This window comes from Colletotrichum navitas, assembly GCF_030913465.1.
Source record: "Colletotrichum navitas strain CBS 125086 chromosome Unknown LY79scaffold_7, whole genome shotgun sequence".
Classification (NCBI taxonomy): domain Eukaryota; kingdom Fungi; phylum Ascomycota; class Sordariomycetes; order Glomerellales; family Glomerellaceae; genus Colletotrichum; species Colletotrichum navitas.
In genome coordinates, this window is record NW_026850553.1 from 691,338 (window position 1) to 708,619 (window position 17,282).

General features: G+C 56.5%; 4 protein-coding genes across 4 annotated transcripts; 2 read left to right on the top strand and 2 right to left on the bottom strand.

Moving 5' to 3' along the window:
* The first annotated feature begins 6,435 nt into the window (after positions 1 to 6,435).
* Positions 6,436 to 7,686, top strand: LY79DRAFT_541069 (uncharacterized protein). Its single transcript, XM_060556912.1, has one exon. The coding sequence runs from the start codon at positions 6,874 to 6,876 to the stop codon at positions 7,393 to 7,395; it is 522 nt and encodes a 173-aa protein (XP_060418549.1). The 5' UTR covers positions 6,436 to 6,873; the 3' UTR covers positions 7,396 to 7,686.
* Positions 7,687 to 11,143: 3,457 nt separating this feature from the next.
* Positions 11,144 to 12,275, top strand: LY79DRAFT_356169 (uncharacterized protein). Its single transcript, XM_060552692.1, has 2 exons — positions 11,144 to 11,792; positions 12,037 to 12,275. The coding sequence occupies exons 1-2, from the start codon at positions 11,388 to 11,390 to the stop codon at positions 12,172 to 12,174; spliced, it is 543 nt and encodes a 180-aa protein (XP_060418550.1). The 5' UTR covers positions 11,144 to 11,387; the 3' UTR covers positions 12,175 to 12,275.
* A 474-nt stretch (positions 12,276 to 12,749) lies between these two features.
* Positions 12,750 to 13,451, bottom strand: LY79DRAFT_356171 (uncharacterized protein). The gene has a single exon (XM_060552693.1). It carries the CDS (start codon positions 13,338 to 13,340, stop codon positions 12,879 to 12,881), a length of 462 nt encoding a protein of 153 aa, XP_060418551.1. The 5' UTR covers positions 13,341 to 13,451; the 3' UTR covers positions 12,750 to 12,878.
* On the bottom strand, positions 13,451 to 16,278 carry LY79DRAFT_356188 (Ulp1 protease family protein). The gene is made up of 3 exons (XM_060552694.1): positions 16,099 to 16,278; positions 15,957 to 16,047; positions 13,451 to 15,903 (listed from the first exon to the last, which is right to left on the bottom strand). The coding sequence occupies exons 2-3, from the start codon at positions 16,009 to 16,011 to the stop codon at positions 13,562 to 13,564; spliced, it is 2,397 nt and encodes a 798-aa protein (XP_060418552.1). The 5' UTR covers positions 16,012 to 16,047; positions 16,099 to 16,278; the 3' UTR covers positions 13,451 to 13,561.
* Between the last annotated feature and the right edge of the window lie 1,004 nt (positions 16,279 to 17,282).

A 17,282-nucleotide genomic window follows, 5' to 3' on the forward strand; every position in this document is an offset into this window, starting at 1 on the left:
GTCGTCGGGACAATAAAAATAATAAAGGTGACAAAATGTGCTGCTCCGTGAGATAGCAACGGGGCAGGGTGTAGAGGAAAGTCTGCTTTGCCTAGACGTGCCTCGACAAACCCATAGAAGGCGTCCCGTGCGATGGATGTACTGCTCTCAAGGCGGCGTGTCGAATACCAAGCAACTCAATTCCTTGGCTGTCGGGTCAAAGCTCGACGATGCCACTCGGATTCCTAATCAGCAGATCCTCGACGAGGTGTCGGTTGGGGTTGAGAGTCGGTTAATCGCGGGTCGATTTGGTGGTTTGCGCTGTGTGTTGGTAGGGGCTCGTGGTTCGAAGTGTCGGATCACAAGAAATGCAACATGGGTATCTATCCTTGAAAGAGAGATGGTGTGCTGGGACGGGCTGGGGCATAGGCAGGGTAAATAGCCCAGAGCGTTGTAGATGAGAGCGATGTCCCAAGGCGGGCTTCGAAAGAGGCTTGCACTAAGACGGATCTGGGCGCGCTAGAAGTGTCTTGGTGACGGGAATGGAATTGACTCGTCGCAATCGGCAGTGAATGTGGAAAAAGCTGCTTGCAGAACGTCGCCAACAACAGCGAATCCACGGGCGAGAATGCAGGTGAGCCACCAAGGTCGACGCCGGGGAGATCTATGCGGAATGCAACCAAGCCACACGTTCCAAGGTCGTCGTCCAGTACAGTCAAGAGTTCGATACGGTGCGTGGAGAGGGGATCCTCTTTCCTTCCCTTTTGTTTGAGGCCTGCAGAGGAGCGGCGTGACGTCTTACTGATGCCAGGCTATTGCGAACCCAGGATGCGGATGCTGATCGAAGGAAACGTGGCGGGGCGTGGTGGTCGAAACCGTCGGTACTGTACAAAAGCAGGTTGCTTGCTGAAGCTAACGGTTGATGGGACGAGAGCCTAAAAAGAGGTACAGCGGCGAGCGAGTGAAAGACGGGGTTGGAAAAAAAGCAGATTCGAGAGGTTCAGGTTGTAATGGCGCGAGGGTGAAAGTCGTCGACGACGATGTATGTGTTATGCGTAGGTGTGTATCAGGCAGGCGAAGTTAACCGGTTGTCATGGATGGCCGGGTGGATAGACGATGTATTATCGTGAGAGAATGGATGAAGTGAGAGAAAGGCAAAAAGGGTCTAGAAATGTCGATAGCGGGTTCGGGCGTTTGTGAGAAGGAGAGAGCAGGTGAAGCAATTCGTGAGTAGGAAGGAAGGGGACGGGTAGGAGGAGAGGACATGAGATAGCTAAAAGCGCTGCCCCGTAGAGGAGGAAAAGGATGAGGAGGAGTACTCGGACGAGGTACCTTTTGGGAGACGGCGGTACCGTACCGCAGGCGACGAGGGAAGGCAAGGAATGCTGGAGCAAGGCCAGGTCAGGATGGTATGGGGCAAGTGAGAGGGAGTGCTCCGCACCCAGCTAGCGTGTTCTGGTCCATGTATACCAGGTACCTGCTGTGGATTGGGACACGTACCCGCACCCTTTCGCCTCTGCTTGACATCACGCTACAGCGCGAGGCACCGAGTAGGAGTACCTTGCCACGGCCCCTTTGGGAGTACAAGCCCACCTACCCACCCACCCACACGCACGCGCGCGCCGCGAGAGCGACCCTTGCTGATAGGAAAGCAGGGGGGGTAGAAAGTGCCCAGGAACTTCGTAGTGTATCTGTATGCGTACGCAGCACGGAGTAGAAAGAAGCCTTTAGGGGGAGGGGGCGGAAGCACATCAAATCGGGTCCATTACACATCTCCATATCACCCATGATCATTCCCCATCTTCTTCCAGACCAGCACCAGCAAGGGCGGCCTCAACGTAGTCAATGGCTCTCGTTCGCCTGTCGGGGAGGAGGAGGAGGAGGAGGAGAAGGAGGAGACCCGGACAACGCGCTGGACGGGTGGACGAGGCCAGGCATGCTAAGCAGGGGTGAGAGGGGGGCCTGATAACGGGGATGCGAGAACAAGCCCTTGATGCTAAGGGAGGGTAGGTACAAAGCGCCAGGCCGCAGCAAAGGTATCGACGGCGAGCAAGCAAAGTGGTTGTGGTACGCGGTGATGAGCGTCGACGCAAGTATCCGCAGCATGGCACCGGCCCCACCCTGGACGGAAATGCCTATGGTCTAGCAGGGGTATATCGGGCAAAGGAGACGAGACGAGGCAGGTGGCACATCATTGCCCGGACGGAGAAGGTAGCAGACGGTCCAATGGTAACCAAGCCATGGGGATGTGCATGGCATCTCTTTGGTCTCTTTTTATCCCGTTGCTACCTCGAAACACGGCATCGTCGCCGTCGCCGTCGCCCCTTGTACCCGTCTGTCTATCGCTGCGGACCTGTTGTCTTGGGTACCAGGCGAGGCAGACAACGACGAGGCTCGGTCAGAACGTGAGAGAAGACACACACACACACGAGAGCGAGAGCGAGAGCGACAGCGAGAGAGAGAGAGAGAGAGAGAGAGAGAGAGAGAGAGAGAGAGAGAGAGAGAGAGAGAGAGAGAGAGAGAGAGAGAGAGAGAGAGAGAGAGAGAGAGAGAGAGAGAGAGAGAGAGAGAGAGAGAGAGAGAGAGAGAGAGAGAGAGAGAGAGGAGAGAGAGAGAGAGAGAGAGAGAGAGAGAGAGAGAGCCCTTGTGCAGATTGTACACTCACTGCACAGGGCTCGGGGGAGTCGAGAGGTAGGTACATGATTTGTATGGCGCGGGCGGGTACCAGTGGAGGCATGCTGTGACTAACAGCCGACGCGTTGCTCTTGCGATGACGGAGTGGCACAGAGGCGGGGGGAGTATTGGCTGTATGTGTGTGTGGTCAGGCTGTGTGAAAAGGGCATTCCTCGGGTGGGAGCCCAAGTCCAGACAAGCCGAGCGAGCTGTCATGAGCTGGACGGGCTTATGTGGCCAGTCATTATTTTACGGGGTCGCGTCATCGCAGGGGTTGTGGTCTGGGGTGCTCTCCTTATTCTTACAGGGCACGGGCATTAGCAGGATGGGCACAAGTGAGGTGGGCCGAGCAATGCACAACGGACGGAATGGAAGACTGATGGAAGACAGGATGGAAAGGCGGGAAGGAAGGGAAGGAAGAGGAAGCAGAAGAGAAGGGAAAAAAGAAGAAAAAAAAAAAAAAAAAAAAAAAACTCTGAGTTGGGCCTGGCAGAGCGTGAGCCAAAGCAGACAGACAGGAGGGGGGAGTGGGGCCATTGATAGTGGGAAGGAGGAAGGAAGACATGTGTATCCGTGCCTAGGTGGAGAAGGCACTCTAGAGCGCGCTAGAAGGCATCGACCGGGGTTGAGCGATCCAATGACGGCCTCTCGTGGTCGGATTGTCCCCTTTTAGGGAAAGCCGGCAACGAAAGTTGAAAAAAATTATGAAAAATTGGCAGTCGGGCAGAGGCACCAGAATGGAAGGCGAATGGAACGTTTAGAAGAAGGGGGCGAGACAGGGGTGTGCTGGGAACGGCCAGCCCGCGGAACCGCTAAAGGGGGGGGGGGGGGGGGGATTGAGGTCTAGGCACCATCTTTTGTGCATTTTCCCATCATCCTCCTGTCTATGAGTACCAAGTATCGTATTGGTCTTGTTCTTCGCCCCCCTACCTCCCCCCTGCCCGTATGATCCCCTTTTTGCAAAGGAAAGAATGAGAAGAAATGGGGAAGAGGAGGAAGAAGAAGAGGAGGGGAAAGGGAGAGAAAAGGAAAAGAAAAAAGAAAAGAAAAGAAAAAAACCTCGATCCCCGCTTGCGTATTCTGCGTTGTCCACTCGGTACACGGAAACACTTTGCATTAGTGTCTGGGCCTTCTCCTCACGCTGGGGGTCTAGACGCTGCCAACAACTTGTGCCCCGTTTTCCCACCGACTCATCGCGACCGATCTACCGTATGTTGCTTCACCGTTTCACCCTTCGCACGGCGTGACGACCCACACAGGTTACGATAACGGGCATGACAGACGGGCATTTCATCCGCGCCGCCAAGCCCACCGTTGTGGTTCACAGCCTCACTCTGCCGCCCCCATGCTGGACGCTGGACGCTGGGGAAACCATGAGAGGAGACTCCAGACTGTCATCATGATCGCGGTGCCAGCCGTCCTGCTCCTCTGCTTGGCTCCGTGGCCGTTTCCTCCGTCTGCCCCGTTTTACCCTCACCTGGCGCCCATCCACAAAGCCCCTCCGTTCCAGCTCGTGATGTGCTAGTAGTACGGATACATCTTATCCGCTTGACGCTCCGTCCTCTCTCCGGGACGGAGAGACTGCCTGAACACAGCCCAACCGTTGCTCTCGGGCCAAGCTCCGAACCCGGGCGACAAACACCACGCTCGGGTATGCGGTCCCCTACACGTACGGATCCTTGTGGCATATGGACGCTTTCACGGCTTTGACACGCCTCATTCCAAACGATGCCATCCGTGCGCGTACCCCTTTTGCCTTCTCGCCGACATTCTCCACGCTCTCGCTTGACCCTTCAGCCATCTCTCCGCCTCATCATCCGTTTCGCTCTCTGTCAGCTTCGCCGCTGCCATGAACCAATCCAGTCCCAGCCTTCCTCTAGCCGGCCCCACAAGGCCATCCGGGCTCGCCTCTAGCGAAAAACAAAATATGAACCAGGGGTGGGGGGGGGGGGGGCGGAAACAAGGTCAACAGAATAGCTCAGAGAGCACAAGCCAAAGGGTATGAGTCCTGGGCCACTTGCTGTTTCTCTTCCGTATCGTCAATCGTATCGCTCTCTTTCGTCTCCTCAATGGCTGAGTTGATGAATCCGTGTGTGGACACGCTTCTGGCATGTTTGACCGTGATTAGGGTGAAGCATAGCCCAGCGGGTCTCACTATACCAACCGGTCCGGTGCGGAGCATTCGTGTGGATCGCGCGACTGGCCAGCGTCAGTGCCATTCCTGGCGCGCTTGCTCCTCCATCTCCTCGTCTTGTGTCATCCGGGCTTTGTTTATGCCCATGCGACGATGCTCACCTTCCCCGGCCTATCTTGAGCTTGGCATTGTTTCTTCCACATCCACTGTGCTCCACGCCCGTCTCTCCGAACCTCTCGTCTCTTCCTCCGTGCATATAGACGCATCTCTTACCCCCCTTTACCCCAGCTCCAAGGACGCCGTGCAGGTACGTTTATATTAGGTGTGTATCGATTAATGGGATAGCGCAGGCTGCGCGCTGAGGTAGCAGTGTCTACCGTAGGTAAACCATCTTCCATGTTCTGGGGAGGCTAGGCAGTGTGGTGGACTAGCAATAACAGCGTGCCATAATGTAGCGTATACTAGTGTATGGGTTGCGGTCTGATCAACACGCCCGCTAGTGGGACGCTGCTGTTTGACTTTCCGATCGCGGCATAATGCCATGTGACGATGATGATGATGATGATGAGGATGATGATGGTTGCGATGCGGGCGCGTGTGTCGGAGCCAAGGTCGTCTAGAAGAATCCCCAGCCCTTCGTCACGCCCGTAAGAGAGAGAGATGGCGTGTCGTGCTCGGTCCGTGCTAGGAACCAGGGACGATGGGAGAAAGGGTGAGACGGTGATGCGATGTGCCGCTTTCAAGGGCATGCCGTCATATCTCCTTTCTGACGCCGATTCAGCGCACGGGTACGGTACGCCGCCTGTCCCCTCCTTGCCACTGATTCCCGGGCTCCTCACATCGGACGTCAAATGAGACTATGGTGAGGTGCGTCCTTTGCGCTTCTGTCCCCATCGCCGCGACTCTTCTTCCCGGATCAACAATCAAGACTTGGGCCTACGGCATCCTGCATGCCGCCACCCTCCCATGTCTGCCAACCTTCCAAAAGCAGAAAGTGACACTTGAAGTCATCTGGCGCCCGCATGAGGAAGGGGGGAATGCTGCTGGGGACGCCTTGGCGTCGTTGAATGGGGAGAAACGACACGTCAATCAATCTCCATCACCGGCTCGGCTTGAGATGAGATTATCTGTCACTGATCGCAAATCCCGATCGCAAAGCTGTTTTCTGTCCTACAGCCCCCACTCCCCCAGAGACGACAACACAGCACAATCAATTGAGCACTGTGGGGAAGGGGGTTCTGATGGAGCAATCCATTGGGGCCGAAAGCCTGTCGAGTGCAAATCGAAGCAAAGGGAAACCCTGGCGCTGACGCCCAGTAGCGGCAGCTTGATTAAGCCTCAAGAGCTCCAAGATGTTCAAGGCCGTATCATGCATCGCCCCAAACACTCTCAAAGGTTTAGAAGGACCCCCCGAGACCAGAGTCGGGGGTATCCATTGTTTCCGGGCATGGCAGCTGAGTGAAGGAGAGCTAGCTACGGCCGCGATGGCGATTCGTCCGAAGCCATGGTTGGTGGGTATTTTTACCTCAAGTGTCCGAGCTTCGGGGGGTCTGTGTGGCCTGGTCTTCGTCACTACTTGCTTTCTCTCTCTCTCTCTCTCTCTCTCTCTCTCTCTCTCTCTCTCTCTCTCTCTCTCTCTCCCTCTCTCCCTCTCCCTCTCCCTCTCCCCCCCGTCCCAAAGGACCCCGACAGACGGTCCCCCGGAAGCTCTGAAGGTGTTGAAGACAACCTGGGGCTTGATGCCTCGCTTCCAGTCCGCTAATGAATATGCCTCTATCGCTGACGAGGGCATTCCGTGAAAGCGACTGGCGAGGATGCTGGGAAGGTCTGTCCAGACTGTGAGAGCAAGGTCTCACAAGACCCAAGGCCGTCCGTATTCGTAGAATCACGGCCTGAACGGTGTCGGAAGCAGGGGCGCCTGCCTGTGATTACCTGCCGTTCATTGTTTTTTTTTTTTTTTCCCTTTCTACCGGCCTCATCCGTTCCAGAACCCCAATGACGGCATATCTTGTCGGCGAGTTGCCTTCCAAAAGGCTGCGGCTAGTGTCCGACCTCTTGAGCCGAGACGGGTCCGACTATGTGGGGGAATGCGCTATGAAGTCATATTCATCGGATCATCAGGCGAGCGAAATCCCCTCGCATCGTGGGTTCTCTTGCGCGCTGCGTCGTGCGTACCATTTGGTTTAGCAGGTAGCGTGGGCCTCTGCCGCTGCAAGCCGCTGCAAGCCGCCATCCCCTCCACCTCTCAAGCCTTGGCAACCGGCGGCCTGAGTATGGTAATGACCGCGGACCTGTCAGGGAGTCCAGCCACTTATCCGTACATTGGGAAGATTGGCAGAGGCGGGGCGGGGTGGCTGCTTGCGATTTGCGAACAGACGGGTTGCAAGCTTTGGGTGATCGATCGTGGGCATAGCATGTGTGGCTGGAGATGGCCAATCTGGGGGTGTGGCACGTCTTTTGTTTTGTTTTGTCTTAGTGCACACGGCATCGATGGGCGGCAAGTGAGTTCCGGTACCCCGTCTGCCTCGCTCGAGGTAGAGGTATCGGTATGCGAGAGCACCTCCCGTGCAATCCCGATATGGAGGAGAAAGGCATGGGCGGCTTGGTAATGGATATGGACTGCCAACGCTCTGCTGCCAGAGCTTTCGTGGCGCCGAGGGGTGTGGCGATCGGTCGTGTGGCAAAATAAGCACTGTTACCAAGACTGTGCTCTCTTCTCTGCATGGCCTCTCGGAGGAGCCGCGTGTGATTAGCACTCAGGATTCACGAGTGCCATTGGCCGTTTCTTGTGTGAGAGAGTGCGTCGATGTGTTACGCTGCATGTCCCGGGAGGGTTGCAGTCGCAGCCGTTCCGTATGCGAATAGAGTAAAAGGAGCGGCCGCCGATCAATGTGACGAGGGGGGGGGGGGGATGGGCGGGCACCCTAATGACAAAAAAGATGGCACACCATAAGTACCTACTTTCCCACACCACATCCACCCCAAGGCTATTAACAAAAGTGTTGATTTGATAATAACTAGACTACAAAACGCACTTGAGATACATAGCAAGCATGCTTAATAGTAAATGCAATAGCCTGGTATTAGTTTTAACTGATTTATATAGGTATATCTATTCATTCGGTGCTACGTTATTTGTATTGGTATGGGCAGTGGGTGGAAAACGAGAAGAAGCAGAGATGGGGTCTTGACAGGCCGGGGTCTATTTCCTTTGCATTAGGTATCGACCTTGGATCGTCCTGGTGTTTTCTTTGGTTGACGCCAAGGCTGTCTCAGACATTTTGCACATTCCACATACACAAACATGGTCGAACCTGATCTGCTGAGTTGCGGAGCATCAGTGGCTGGGATGGCACCAGGACGGACGTACGAGCCTCAATGCCCAATCCCAGGCAGAGCAGCTGCTTTTTGTTCAACCGAGCTCGCGACACTGCACACGAAGCAACACAGGTCCCGTAGACAAACACCCTACGGCCAAGCACAACGAATAGTGTGCAACGCATGGCTGGGGCCCACGCGTGAGCCTGGGGGGCCCAAAACTGTGCCGTCCACCAACTGTTTGCGACGAGGCGCCTGACGGTTACGTTGATTGGGGGCCGTCGTGGTTACGCAAACGAGCTGAGCAGGGCAGATGCCAAGCGCTGTGGCGGTGTGCGGCGACGACATGGACGAGCTGCGCAAGCTGGGCGAGCATCATCAAGACAAGGCAGGGCAGCGGTGGAAAAGAATGCACACATTGCGAAGAAGCTTGGAAGTTGATCGGTTTTCTTGGGCGCAACGGCACAGGGCAGGACAGAGAACGGGGTGAGCGACCAGGACAGGCCACCCACCCGTGGCCAGGCGACAACGCTGAGGGTTCCTGTACGCCGCAGAGGCGATGGCCAGAAAGGGAGGTTCGGGCGGGTTACCGTAGTCAGGTTGCATGTTTGCCTTCCGCCAAAACCGAATGAGGAAAAAAGGTTGAGGTTGGACAGAAGAAACAGTGTGTAGGCTTCGTTTGCTAGCCGGGATCCTTTGGCGGGTTTGTTTGGTTTTGCTGGGCCTTGATACCTTGGCTCTGTTGAACCTTGCGAAGCAGCTTCCAGGCCGGCTCAAATCCACCCTGGGCGAGGTCGATTGACCACCAACGCTGATGCTGACTGACACTTGGGAAATGAAGCAACGGGATAGGAGCGCGCTGCAGAAGTTGTTGTTGCTGCTGCGGGCGGGGGGTTCTCCCGCTCTTCCATGCAGGCCATGCATGCACGCATGCGACGGTATTACGGTACCTTTGGCGTCCATCCAGCCATATGTCTCGGCCCAGATCGACGCATCTTGTGTGTCGGTTCAATTTCCAGAACATTTCTCCCGCTCAGGCGGCGACAGGGGTGCACGTGTCCGCACCTGGTGTTGTTGGCAAGGACGACATGTTTTTTTGGGGGATTCTTGTCGCCAACATGCTTCCACACCTGTAGGGAGGGCGGGTATGCGCGGCCCAGTCCAACGGCGAGTCCGTAGCCGGGGCTTCCACGGTTGCGAGCGTTATCCGGGTCACCTCTCTGCGTCTTTTCTCCCTTTCTAGCTCGCTTGCTCAGGAATGCGTGGAGGTAAGGGGGGAGCGGTTCACCGGCCAGGGGTTTGTTCATATCCTCGACATTCCACAGAGCAGTGACGTTGTTCTGTCCATCGTTTCGGTGGCTGCTCCCAAGCTTTTCCGCCCCGGAACGATCAGCCAACGCTGTTTAGAGGGGCCGAGCATGTATCTTGGCACAGAGGCCGAGAGGTCCCACTGAGGGGACTTGGCCAGAAGTGCAGAATCCATCATGGAAAATGGAATGGGGAGACCGAGAGGTCCAGGCCGTGACGATTAGAGGGGCGGACCAAGGATGCTGGATCGAATGGTTTTGGGGTCGCGCAGCCCTTCGTAAGAAAAGTCAGCCTTAACCAAAGTTTAAAAAAAAAAAAAAAAACCACCCCCATTTCTCAAGGCGGCGCGCATAAAGATGCGTGGACCCGAGGCTATGTCATCGTTGACTAAAAAGGCATACGCGAAGAAAGTTCTTTTGGCACATTCCGTGCGTGCTGACATCGCCGTTTCCTCCTGTTCCTCCCTGCGTGTGTCTCATGCTCGGTATTAGGTTCGGTGATGCAGGAAGCGCCTAGGATGGGCAGTCTACAGATATAGATGATACCTAGGTACCAGTACATCCATGTGCCTTATGTAAGCTTTTTTTTCTGGCACGAACAACCATCGCCTTTCCAGTCTTGGTCACATCATTTTTTTGTCTTGGTTCTTTTTTTCCCTTTTTTCTTTCTGGTTTTTGTGTTTCCATTCTCTCCCGCTGCGAACTGAAGGATGCTGACAAAACTACATGTTACTGACAATCCGAAAAAAATAGATTTGGCCCTTTGCCCATATTGTCGCATCGCCTTACTCAGAGCCAATGTGGCGCCGGCAAAGCAGGGTTTGCTGGCTGCGTTGGAAGCCCTGCTGGTACACTGTGGCAAGGCTGCTTGCTTCTAGAACTTTTCTTGTTTCGGACTAGCGCTCATCGGGATATCTTGGATCATCTTGAAGCGATGCTAGGCAACCCTAAACCATGCCATCCTAGCAAAACCTCTGTGCCTTGGCAATAATGCAATGCTGCCCTGATGGACCTTACAATGTTCATGGAAGCCCTGTATACGGCGGCCTCCGGTGGAACGTATCAGTGACGCGGCTGGGCCCGGCCAACGACATCCGACAAGGGGGACTTGTTCGCTGGAAACTGGGAGACCGTGGGTACCAGAACGCAATGCGGCTGGTCACGCGCGTATCCGTGGCTTGGAAGTTCGCCATCGCCGGCTGGACCATGAAGCCCCCATGCGCCTTGACTGTGGTGTTTTGAAGACGCGGAAGCACGCATAGTACACCACGCGTATGGTAGATGCCGTATGTTGCCGGCCTCGCTTGACCCAAGCACCTACCTTGCTTGTACGGATAGTGTAAACCAAGTGCACCTTTCGGCAAAGCGGTGCCGGGCCCGCCAGTGCGCACCAGCTGACTGACACCCGGACGACCCAGATGACTTCCGTGGAGCCGACGGCGTCGCCGGGAGCCCAAATCCTCTTGTCCATCCAAATCTCCATCCCATACACTCCCGAGACGCCGATGTCCATCCACTCTCGTATCCTCAGCTGTTTGTCCAGCGCAGTGCCTTCGGGACTCACGACGCTACACTCTTCATCTCGCGCCATCGCGAGTCAACACACGCGCGACGGCGACAGCACGCCTGGGCGAGCTTGGCCGACCGGCTCAACAAAACAGTTACCGCCGCCGCGCCACCCGGGAACCCAACGGCGAATACGATCAACCTCCGTTGCAGGGACCGCCCGACTGCGTTGTGACGCCATCGTGTTGCGCCCAGGCTTTGACGACTCGCTTGATGGACAGGCTTCAAAGTTTATCATCATGCCATCGGGCTGGGCGGAGAGATCTATTCGATGCTATTCAAGAACCTGCTTGGCACTGCGCGCCACTGACTCTTAACCAACTCCTCGGCACTGACGGCAGTATTTCCGGAACCCTCGCGCCTCCGATGAGTCTGCTAGTCTTCGCATCCGGTGCGCGCGCACCACCCGGATGGCCGGCAAGGCAGCGGTCGAGTGCAGCCCATCCCCGGCGACGTCGCCGGCACTCAGAACGCGATGCCACAGCGTCATGTCCGGCCCTCGCTGGCCGCAGTGGCTGTACCCTGTTCCGACGTTTTTGCGGCAACCCGCCGACTATCGCCTTTGCTGCCTCTTTCCATGCTCTCGCCTACCCCCCCAACGTGCTTGGAGTCCGAGGCTCTCGGGTTGCTTGAAGCACTGGTGCCAAGACACACCGGACAAAAGCCTGACCCTTGATTATCGACCTGTCCGCGTCCGACGTGGGAGTCGCTCTACTCCAGCAATGTCTGTCGTTCTCTCTCTCTCTCTTTTCAGATGTAGCGCTGCTGGTCATCTTGCAGTTCTCCCCGCGTCTCTCCAATGTGGACTGATGGAGGTATGTGTTGCTGCGCAAGGCCGCAATATGGCAGGGCTCGGCGCATGTTCCCATTCGCCTGGTGTCAACCAATGGGTTTGACAGCTTGGTGCCTGCCCGTCGTGCGGAGTGTCCGCTGCCATGTTTTGCAAAGGAATAATCCCCACCATGCCTGTGCCGTGCTCCGTCCCCAGCGAATGCGAACCCTTTTCCAAGCAAATCTGCGACTTACCATATCGGGACTGCTAATTCCTCCGTAATGCAGCTACCTGAGTCGCCGAACCTTGGAAGGGTGCCCTCGAATGACCATTGGGGGGTTTCGCACCTCAACCGCCCCCATGCCCACCTCCCGCCTGTCCCTTGGCGCCCATCTCACCAGTATCAGACCGACGGGACAGTCTGAACCCCTGGGCCGATCGTGGATCCCCCAAGCTTTGATGGCCTCCTGTCAAAAAGAAGATGTCAACCAGCCTCGTTTTGCCTCTTCAGGGTTGCACGTGGAATAGTCGAACTAGGAGAGAGGCATGGAACGCTGTAATCCCTAGTGCCGCGCTTCTTCTTTTTCTCTCTCTCTTTTTTTATTTTATTTTTATTTATTGTTATTATCATTTCACTTTCGGAACAGAACCAAGTAAGCACCCCCCGGCCCCCGCCACTTCTTCATTAGCCTCTCCGGCCGGGCCCTTGAGATTAGAAATAGGATGTGTATTCGAGAGTCTCGTGAGACTAGGAAGTGGAGATGGGGATGAGAAGGGGAAGCCCCCCCAAGTAAGACCTTGTCGTGCGGGCAGGAGGAGGGGCGTTGCGCACTCGTCTAGATGCTGGGCGTTCCGCCTGAAACCGAGCATTGCCTGCCGCCGGAATCTCGACAGAAGAAATCCCGAGCAATAAAGGCGTGGCTATTCAGTGGGCGAACCCGCACCGTCTCTTCCCCAGTGGACCAACGATATCGGTCCAAGTAGGCTGTGCCTCTTAGTGGCAATCGTGTACGGAGACCGACCGCCTCCCCAAGATTTGCTACCCGGTTGGGACCGGATCCTACATCACACCGGACACCAGATCCTTGGATCAAGCGACTCAAGGAGGGGGGACGAGCCGGCCTCCACCTTACCATTCACTTTGACAAGGCACATTTCTACGTATCCATTTCCTGGCCTCGTGCGGGGAGCTGAGACGGCAGACTCGTTCAATGCAGACCCCGCTAGGCTGAGCTGGATTAGCAAGTCCGGGTCGGAAAATGGCCACTCGGCAAAGCCCAGCTGGCACGATAGACACGGATGACTTTGTCACTCGGCGGGCGCATATGTGGGACTCGTGAATACTAACAAAATGCCCTTTTCCGGGTCCTTTCAGCATATTATGAGTCTTGCCTCTCGTCAGAGGCAAGGAGACCTGCGTGGCTCTCATCAAATGGTCTTTCTGAGACGAATGCCAAGGAGTCGCAGTAGAACGAGATAGAAACAAACACTCATACAAACATATCAGCAAGAAAACTACTATGTGGTATCCCAGAACTCCCAAACGCTTTTTGTGGACGCCCAGCTGGTTGCTCGTAACTCTCTCCCCCATTCAGGGAGAAAACGATGATGGTAATGGTCAAGTAAGCAAATGGGGCAGGCAGGCCCTAGCTCTGGTGACCTTTTCTCCTTCCGTGACAATCCTGTTCGGCCCTGTTCAACCCTGACAGGCGGTTGGTTCTTTGATCGTATATAAAGCCCGGCCAAGGCACTCCGAGCTCTGCCGCATTGCCCTTTCGCGTAAGGAGCCCAGGGGCGGGAACAGTCGGTACTTCACAGGCCACTGAGATCGAATTCTCCGCTGAAGCCCTTGTTCAGCAGCATGCCCGCAATTCTAAGACGCTGCAGTGGCAGGTCCTCGCCAGAGTAAGTGTCGATGGCGTTGAGACCGAGGGCCAGACACATTCCATTCGTGATGGTGAAAACACCGCAGTCGTAACCGTTTCTCTGCAGCGGGGCTTCGTGACAGACCGTCCTCCACTCGCTCGCCTTGTAATCGCTGCCCAAGAAAGCCTCGATCCAGGCCAGGGCTCTGTTGGTATGGACGGCCGACCCTCTTGGGTTGAAGGAGTCCATGTGCGATACGGTTCGCTTCTGCGGCCGGACAACGAGCAAGGTCCAATGGTTGTTTCTGCAGATGGGCATGAGGATCGTCTCCAGCTTGAGGAAGTTGGCCTTGGTCACACCATACCGGCGAAGTGCTCGTTCGGTATTTTGCACGCCGTTGTCTTCCAGTCTCTTGTAGAAGAAGGATCCCATGACCAGGCAGACCCGGTTTGGCGATTTGACGTCCGTGGCGCCTGCGGCTGCGTTCACGTAACGGTCGAGCCACTGGAGCGAACCATTAACGATCTCGTCATTGAGCCACTCAGTCTCCGGGACCACCTTGGCAAAGTCGTGTTTCCTGAGTTCGACGCTTTCGGCCGTGGTGGCAAGCGTCTTGGAAGGGTGGGCTTGTAACGAAGCCGTCACCTTCTGGGACCAGTCCGTCGGTAGCGAGGTGATCATACGCCTTCGAGGAACGCGGAGCCCGTCGGTCTTGCGCAGCTTCTCCTCCTCGGCCTCCTTGGCCTTTCTTTCCTCCTCTTCTCTCCGGCGTGCCTCGTCCACGTCGAGCAGCAGCTGAAGAGCGAGTGAGAGGTCCTCAAGCTCCTCTTCTTTATCGTCAGAGATATTCAGACCTGAGAGGGTTGGAGGGCTTGGGGGGCAGGACGACGCGTCCCGCGGCTCATCCTTGACGAAGAAACCCTTGGCTTCGAGGCCTCTCAGGGATTTGTTAAGATGCTGCACGAGGCGGGGCTGACATCTCGACGCAATAGACTCCCCGTCACTGTCCTCCGATGTGTTGTCCGTGTCCTGCCCGGTGCCCGCAAGGTACCCTGGCCTCCCAGGGCTACGGCTCTCGGGTGAGCCATCGGTTTGCGCGCCACTCAGGGAGCTGTCCTCCGTGGCCTGCTGAAGCGGCGAACCAATGACGGTCGGCGAGCCGAACAGTTTGCTCAAGAAGCCGGCCGGTTTCGATGACGAGGGAGTCGACAGCTTCGCCGATGGCGAAAACTGAACCTTCTTCAAGCCCCGCGCCTTCTGGAGGCGCTTCAACACAACGGGAGACTGGTTATCCTTCTTGAAGATGGATCTGGGGCTCGGTCTGGGGAGCAGGTCCCCAGGATCCGTATCAGTGAGCCCATCCTTGAAGGCAGCTCGTCGCTTGGTTGCGATCTCTGCCAGATGCTCCCGAACAAAGGTATACGCGTCAGTGGTTCTGGCGGGTGGCAGGTAGTTGGGTTTTGTGACTTGACGATAATCGGGAGCGTCTCTTGCGGGCTTGGCCTCTTCGACCACGGACTCGTTCTTCACCTGTGCGTCGGGAAAACTGCCGGGCATTTCAGCGGTCGGCTTGGAGACGGACTCATCAGGAGTCTCCACGCCGAAGCTGTCGCTTCCCCGGAAGAACTTGATAACCTTGCCGACCAGCCCGGCCCGCTGCACAAGGTTGGGCATCGGCCTCCGGTTAGCAAGAGCGTCCAGGTCCGCACCAATACCCCTGAGAACCCGCTGAGTGACGCCGGACTCGGCCAGGACAGGGGAGCACTCGTCAGGGAAGTCATCCACAAATTTCTGGGCCACCGTGATGGCCAGAAACTCGTCCGGGTTCACGTCGTAGTCCATGATCGACTGGGGGGATTTGAATGTGTCCTTCAGCTTCGCCAAGAATGTGTGAGAATAAACGGTCTCCAGGACGAACGCCGTCTGCTGGAAAACGGTGACGTAGGCTCCGAGGGTATGGATACGCTGCGAGCGGGCATCCTCGTCCCCCCGAGAGGCAGGAGAGTTGTCCCTGGAACCCAACATGCCCTTTTCAATCCGTCGACTGATGCTTCGAAGTGCTCGGACAAGCGGGGCTACCTGATGCCAATGAGCGACTCTTGTGGACTCGTCTACCCACACGAGGTTGGGGTTGGGTGTGGCTGAGTGAACAACCTGGGACTGCTGTGCAGCCATGGTTTCATCGACGAATTCGTCGGCGATTTCCAGTTTGATGCGCTTCATGCCAATATTGCCGGTTTGCTGGTCGCGAGAGTGTCGCTCAACGACGTTGTAGTTGCGCGGGTACACTAGGACGATGGTCAGAGTTGGCCGGTGCAGCTGCCACGCGAAAAAAACTCACCATAGCCAGCAATGCTACTGGAGACCTTGCTGACAGCGCCTCGAACTGAGGTCATGATATCAATGAGCCAAGCAGCGTGGCCCTGGGATACCTGTTGCCACGCATCAGCATGATTTCCGGGGGAGTCGAGTTAATAACTCACAATTCCCTCGTCTGAAGACAAACCTGCGGCGGCACTCGGAGTGGTTTTGAGAGGCTCCTGCTCGGGCTGGCTCTGTACGGCCGCATTCGCCACGGCTAGGTCCAGCTCTGAGTCTTCGGTTCGCCGATTGCGGGGTGCGTTGCTGCCGGGTGAGCAGTTCTGCTCGATGCCGGCAGAAGACGACGTCTCCCGTTCCGCACGCTGGGCAGTAATTGTTTCGAATTCCAGCCCTCGAACAATGAGCCCCCTAGTACTCAATCTATCGGTCACCCGGACGAGTGTCGGCTGGCCCGGGGGAGGGGTTGAGGGTTGACAACCGTATACTGGCCAGGAGGAAACGGGTAGGCTCCGGGCGGCGCCGTAAGGGACGAGGCTAGCAAACGCCCGGTTTCGCCGATGTGGGAATCTTCAGGTGTACGGGGGCCGGCGGTGGGGTTGGCAGGCGCGCCTTGGACACCGGGTATCGTATTTCCCGCTTCCCCGACTGAAGCCTTGGTGCTCGTTGCGCCAGTTGAACCAAACAGATCCCTCCGCGCCTCCTTCGACCGAGATCCGGAACTCTGCAACTCGCGAAACCGCTTTCTCGTTATGGTGATGTAATTCTCGTTGGACACGTCGATCAAGGCGGGCAGATGTCGGGAGGACTTGGCGGCACCGGCAGGCTTTGTTGCATGTAGGTAGGCTCGAGGCAGTCGCAAGTCTGAGGTATCCGGCTTGCCGAGACCTTGGTAATGCGGGGTCACGTATGCTAATGATGTACGAGGCCGAGGCTTGACCGACGAAGGAGTCTTGGTGCGATGACTTGCTCGCCTTGTTGCCGGGGATAAGACCGTAATCGACTCTCGTACGCTCGGGGGCTGGTCTGGCCCTATCCAGACAGGGCTCGAATATGCGCCGTCCTAGTCGCTCGGCCAAGGCGCGGGCGTTTTCCACAATCCTTCTCCGCGTAGGGCGGATCTTCCGTTGGAGTTGGTGATTGTGGCGATCAATCCGGGACTGCTTCTCCTTCGATATAGGCTGCGGTTTGGGTTTGTACTCAAAGTTCTGTCCAGCCCAGGGTTGGTCGAACTGTGAATGACGATGACGACTGAGGTGGCAAGTTATTTGGCGGGGAGCAACAATTCGGGCGAGGGGGTCGCGAGAATCGACGCCCAGGTTGATGAGGTTGGAACTGATCTGGTGGG

Excerpts from the sequence above, each read along its gene's own strand:
- LY79DRAFT_541069 (XM_060556912.1), top strand. The coding sequence starts at position 6,874 with ATGCGCTATGAAGTCATATTCATCGGATCATCAGGCGAGCGAAATCCC.
- LY79DRAFT_356188 (XM_060552694.1), bottom strand. The coding sequence starts at position 16,011 with ATGACCTCAGTTCGAGGCGCTGTCAGCAAGGTCTCCAGTAGCATTGCT. Across the intron at positions 15,904-15,956 it reads CAGTAGCATTGCTGGCTATG|TGTACCCGCGCAACTACAAC; the intron begins GTGAGTTTTTTT and ends CCATCGTCCTAG.
- LY79DRAFT_356169 (XM_060552692.1), top strand. The coding sequence starts at position 11,388 with ATGGCCGGCAAGGCAGCGGTCGAGTGCAGCCCATCCCCGGCGACGTCG. Across the intron at positions 11,793-12,036 it reads TCCAATGTGGACTGATGGAG|CTACCTGAGTCGCCGAACCT; the intron begins GTATGTGTTGCT and ends TCCGTAATGCAG.
- LY79DRAFT_356171 (XM_060552693.1), bottom strand. The coding sequence starts at position 13,340 with ATGGGGGAGAGAGTTACGAGCAACCAGCTGGGCGTCCACAAAAAGCGT.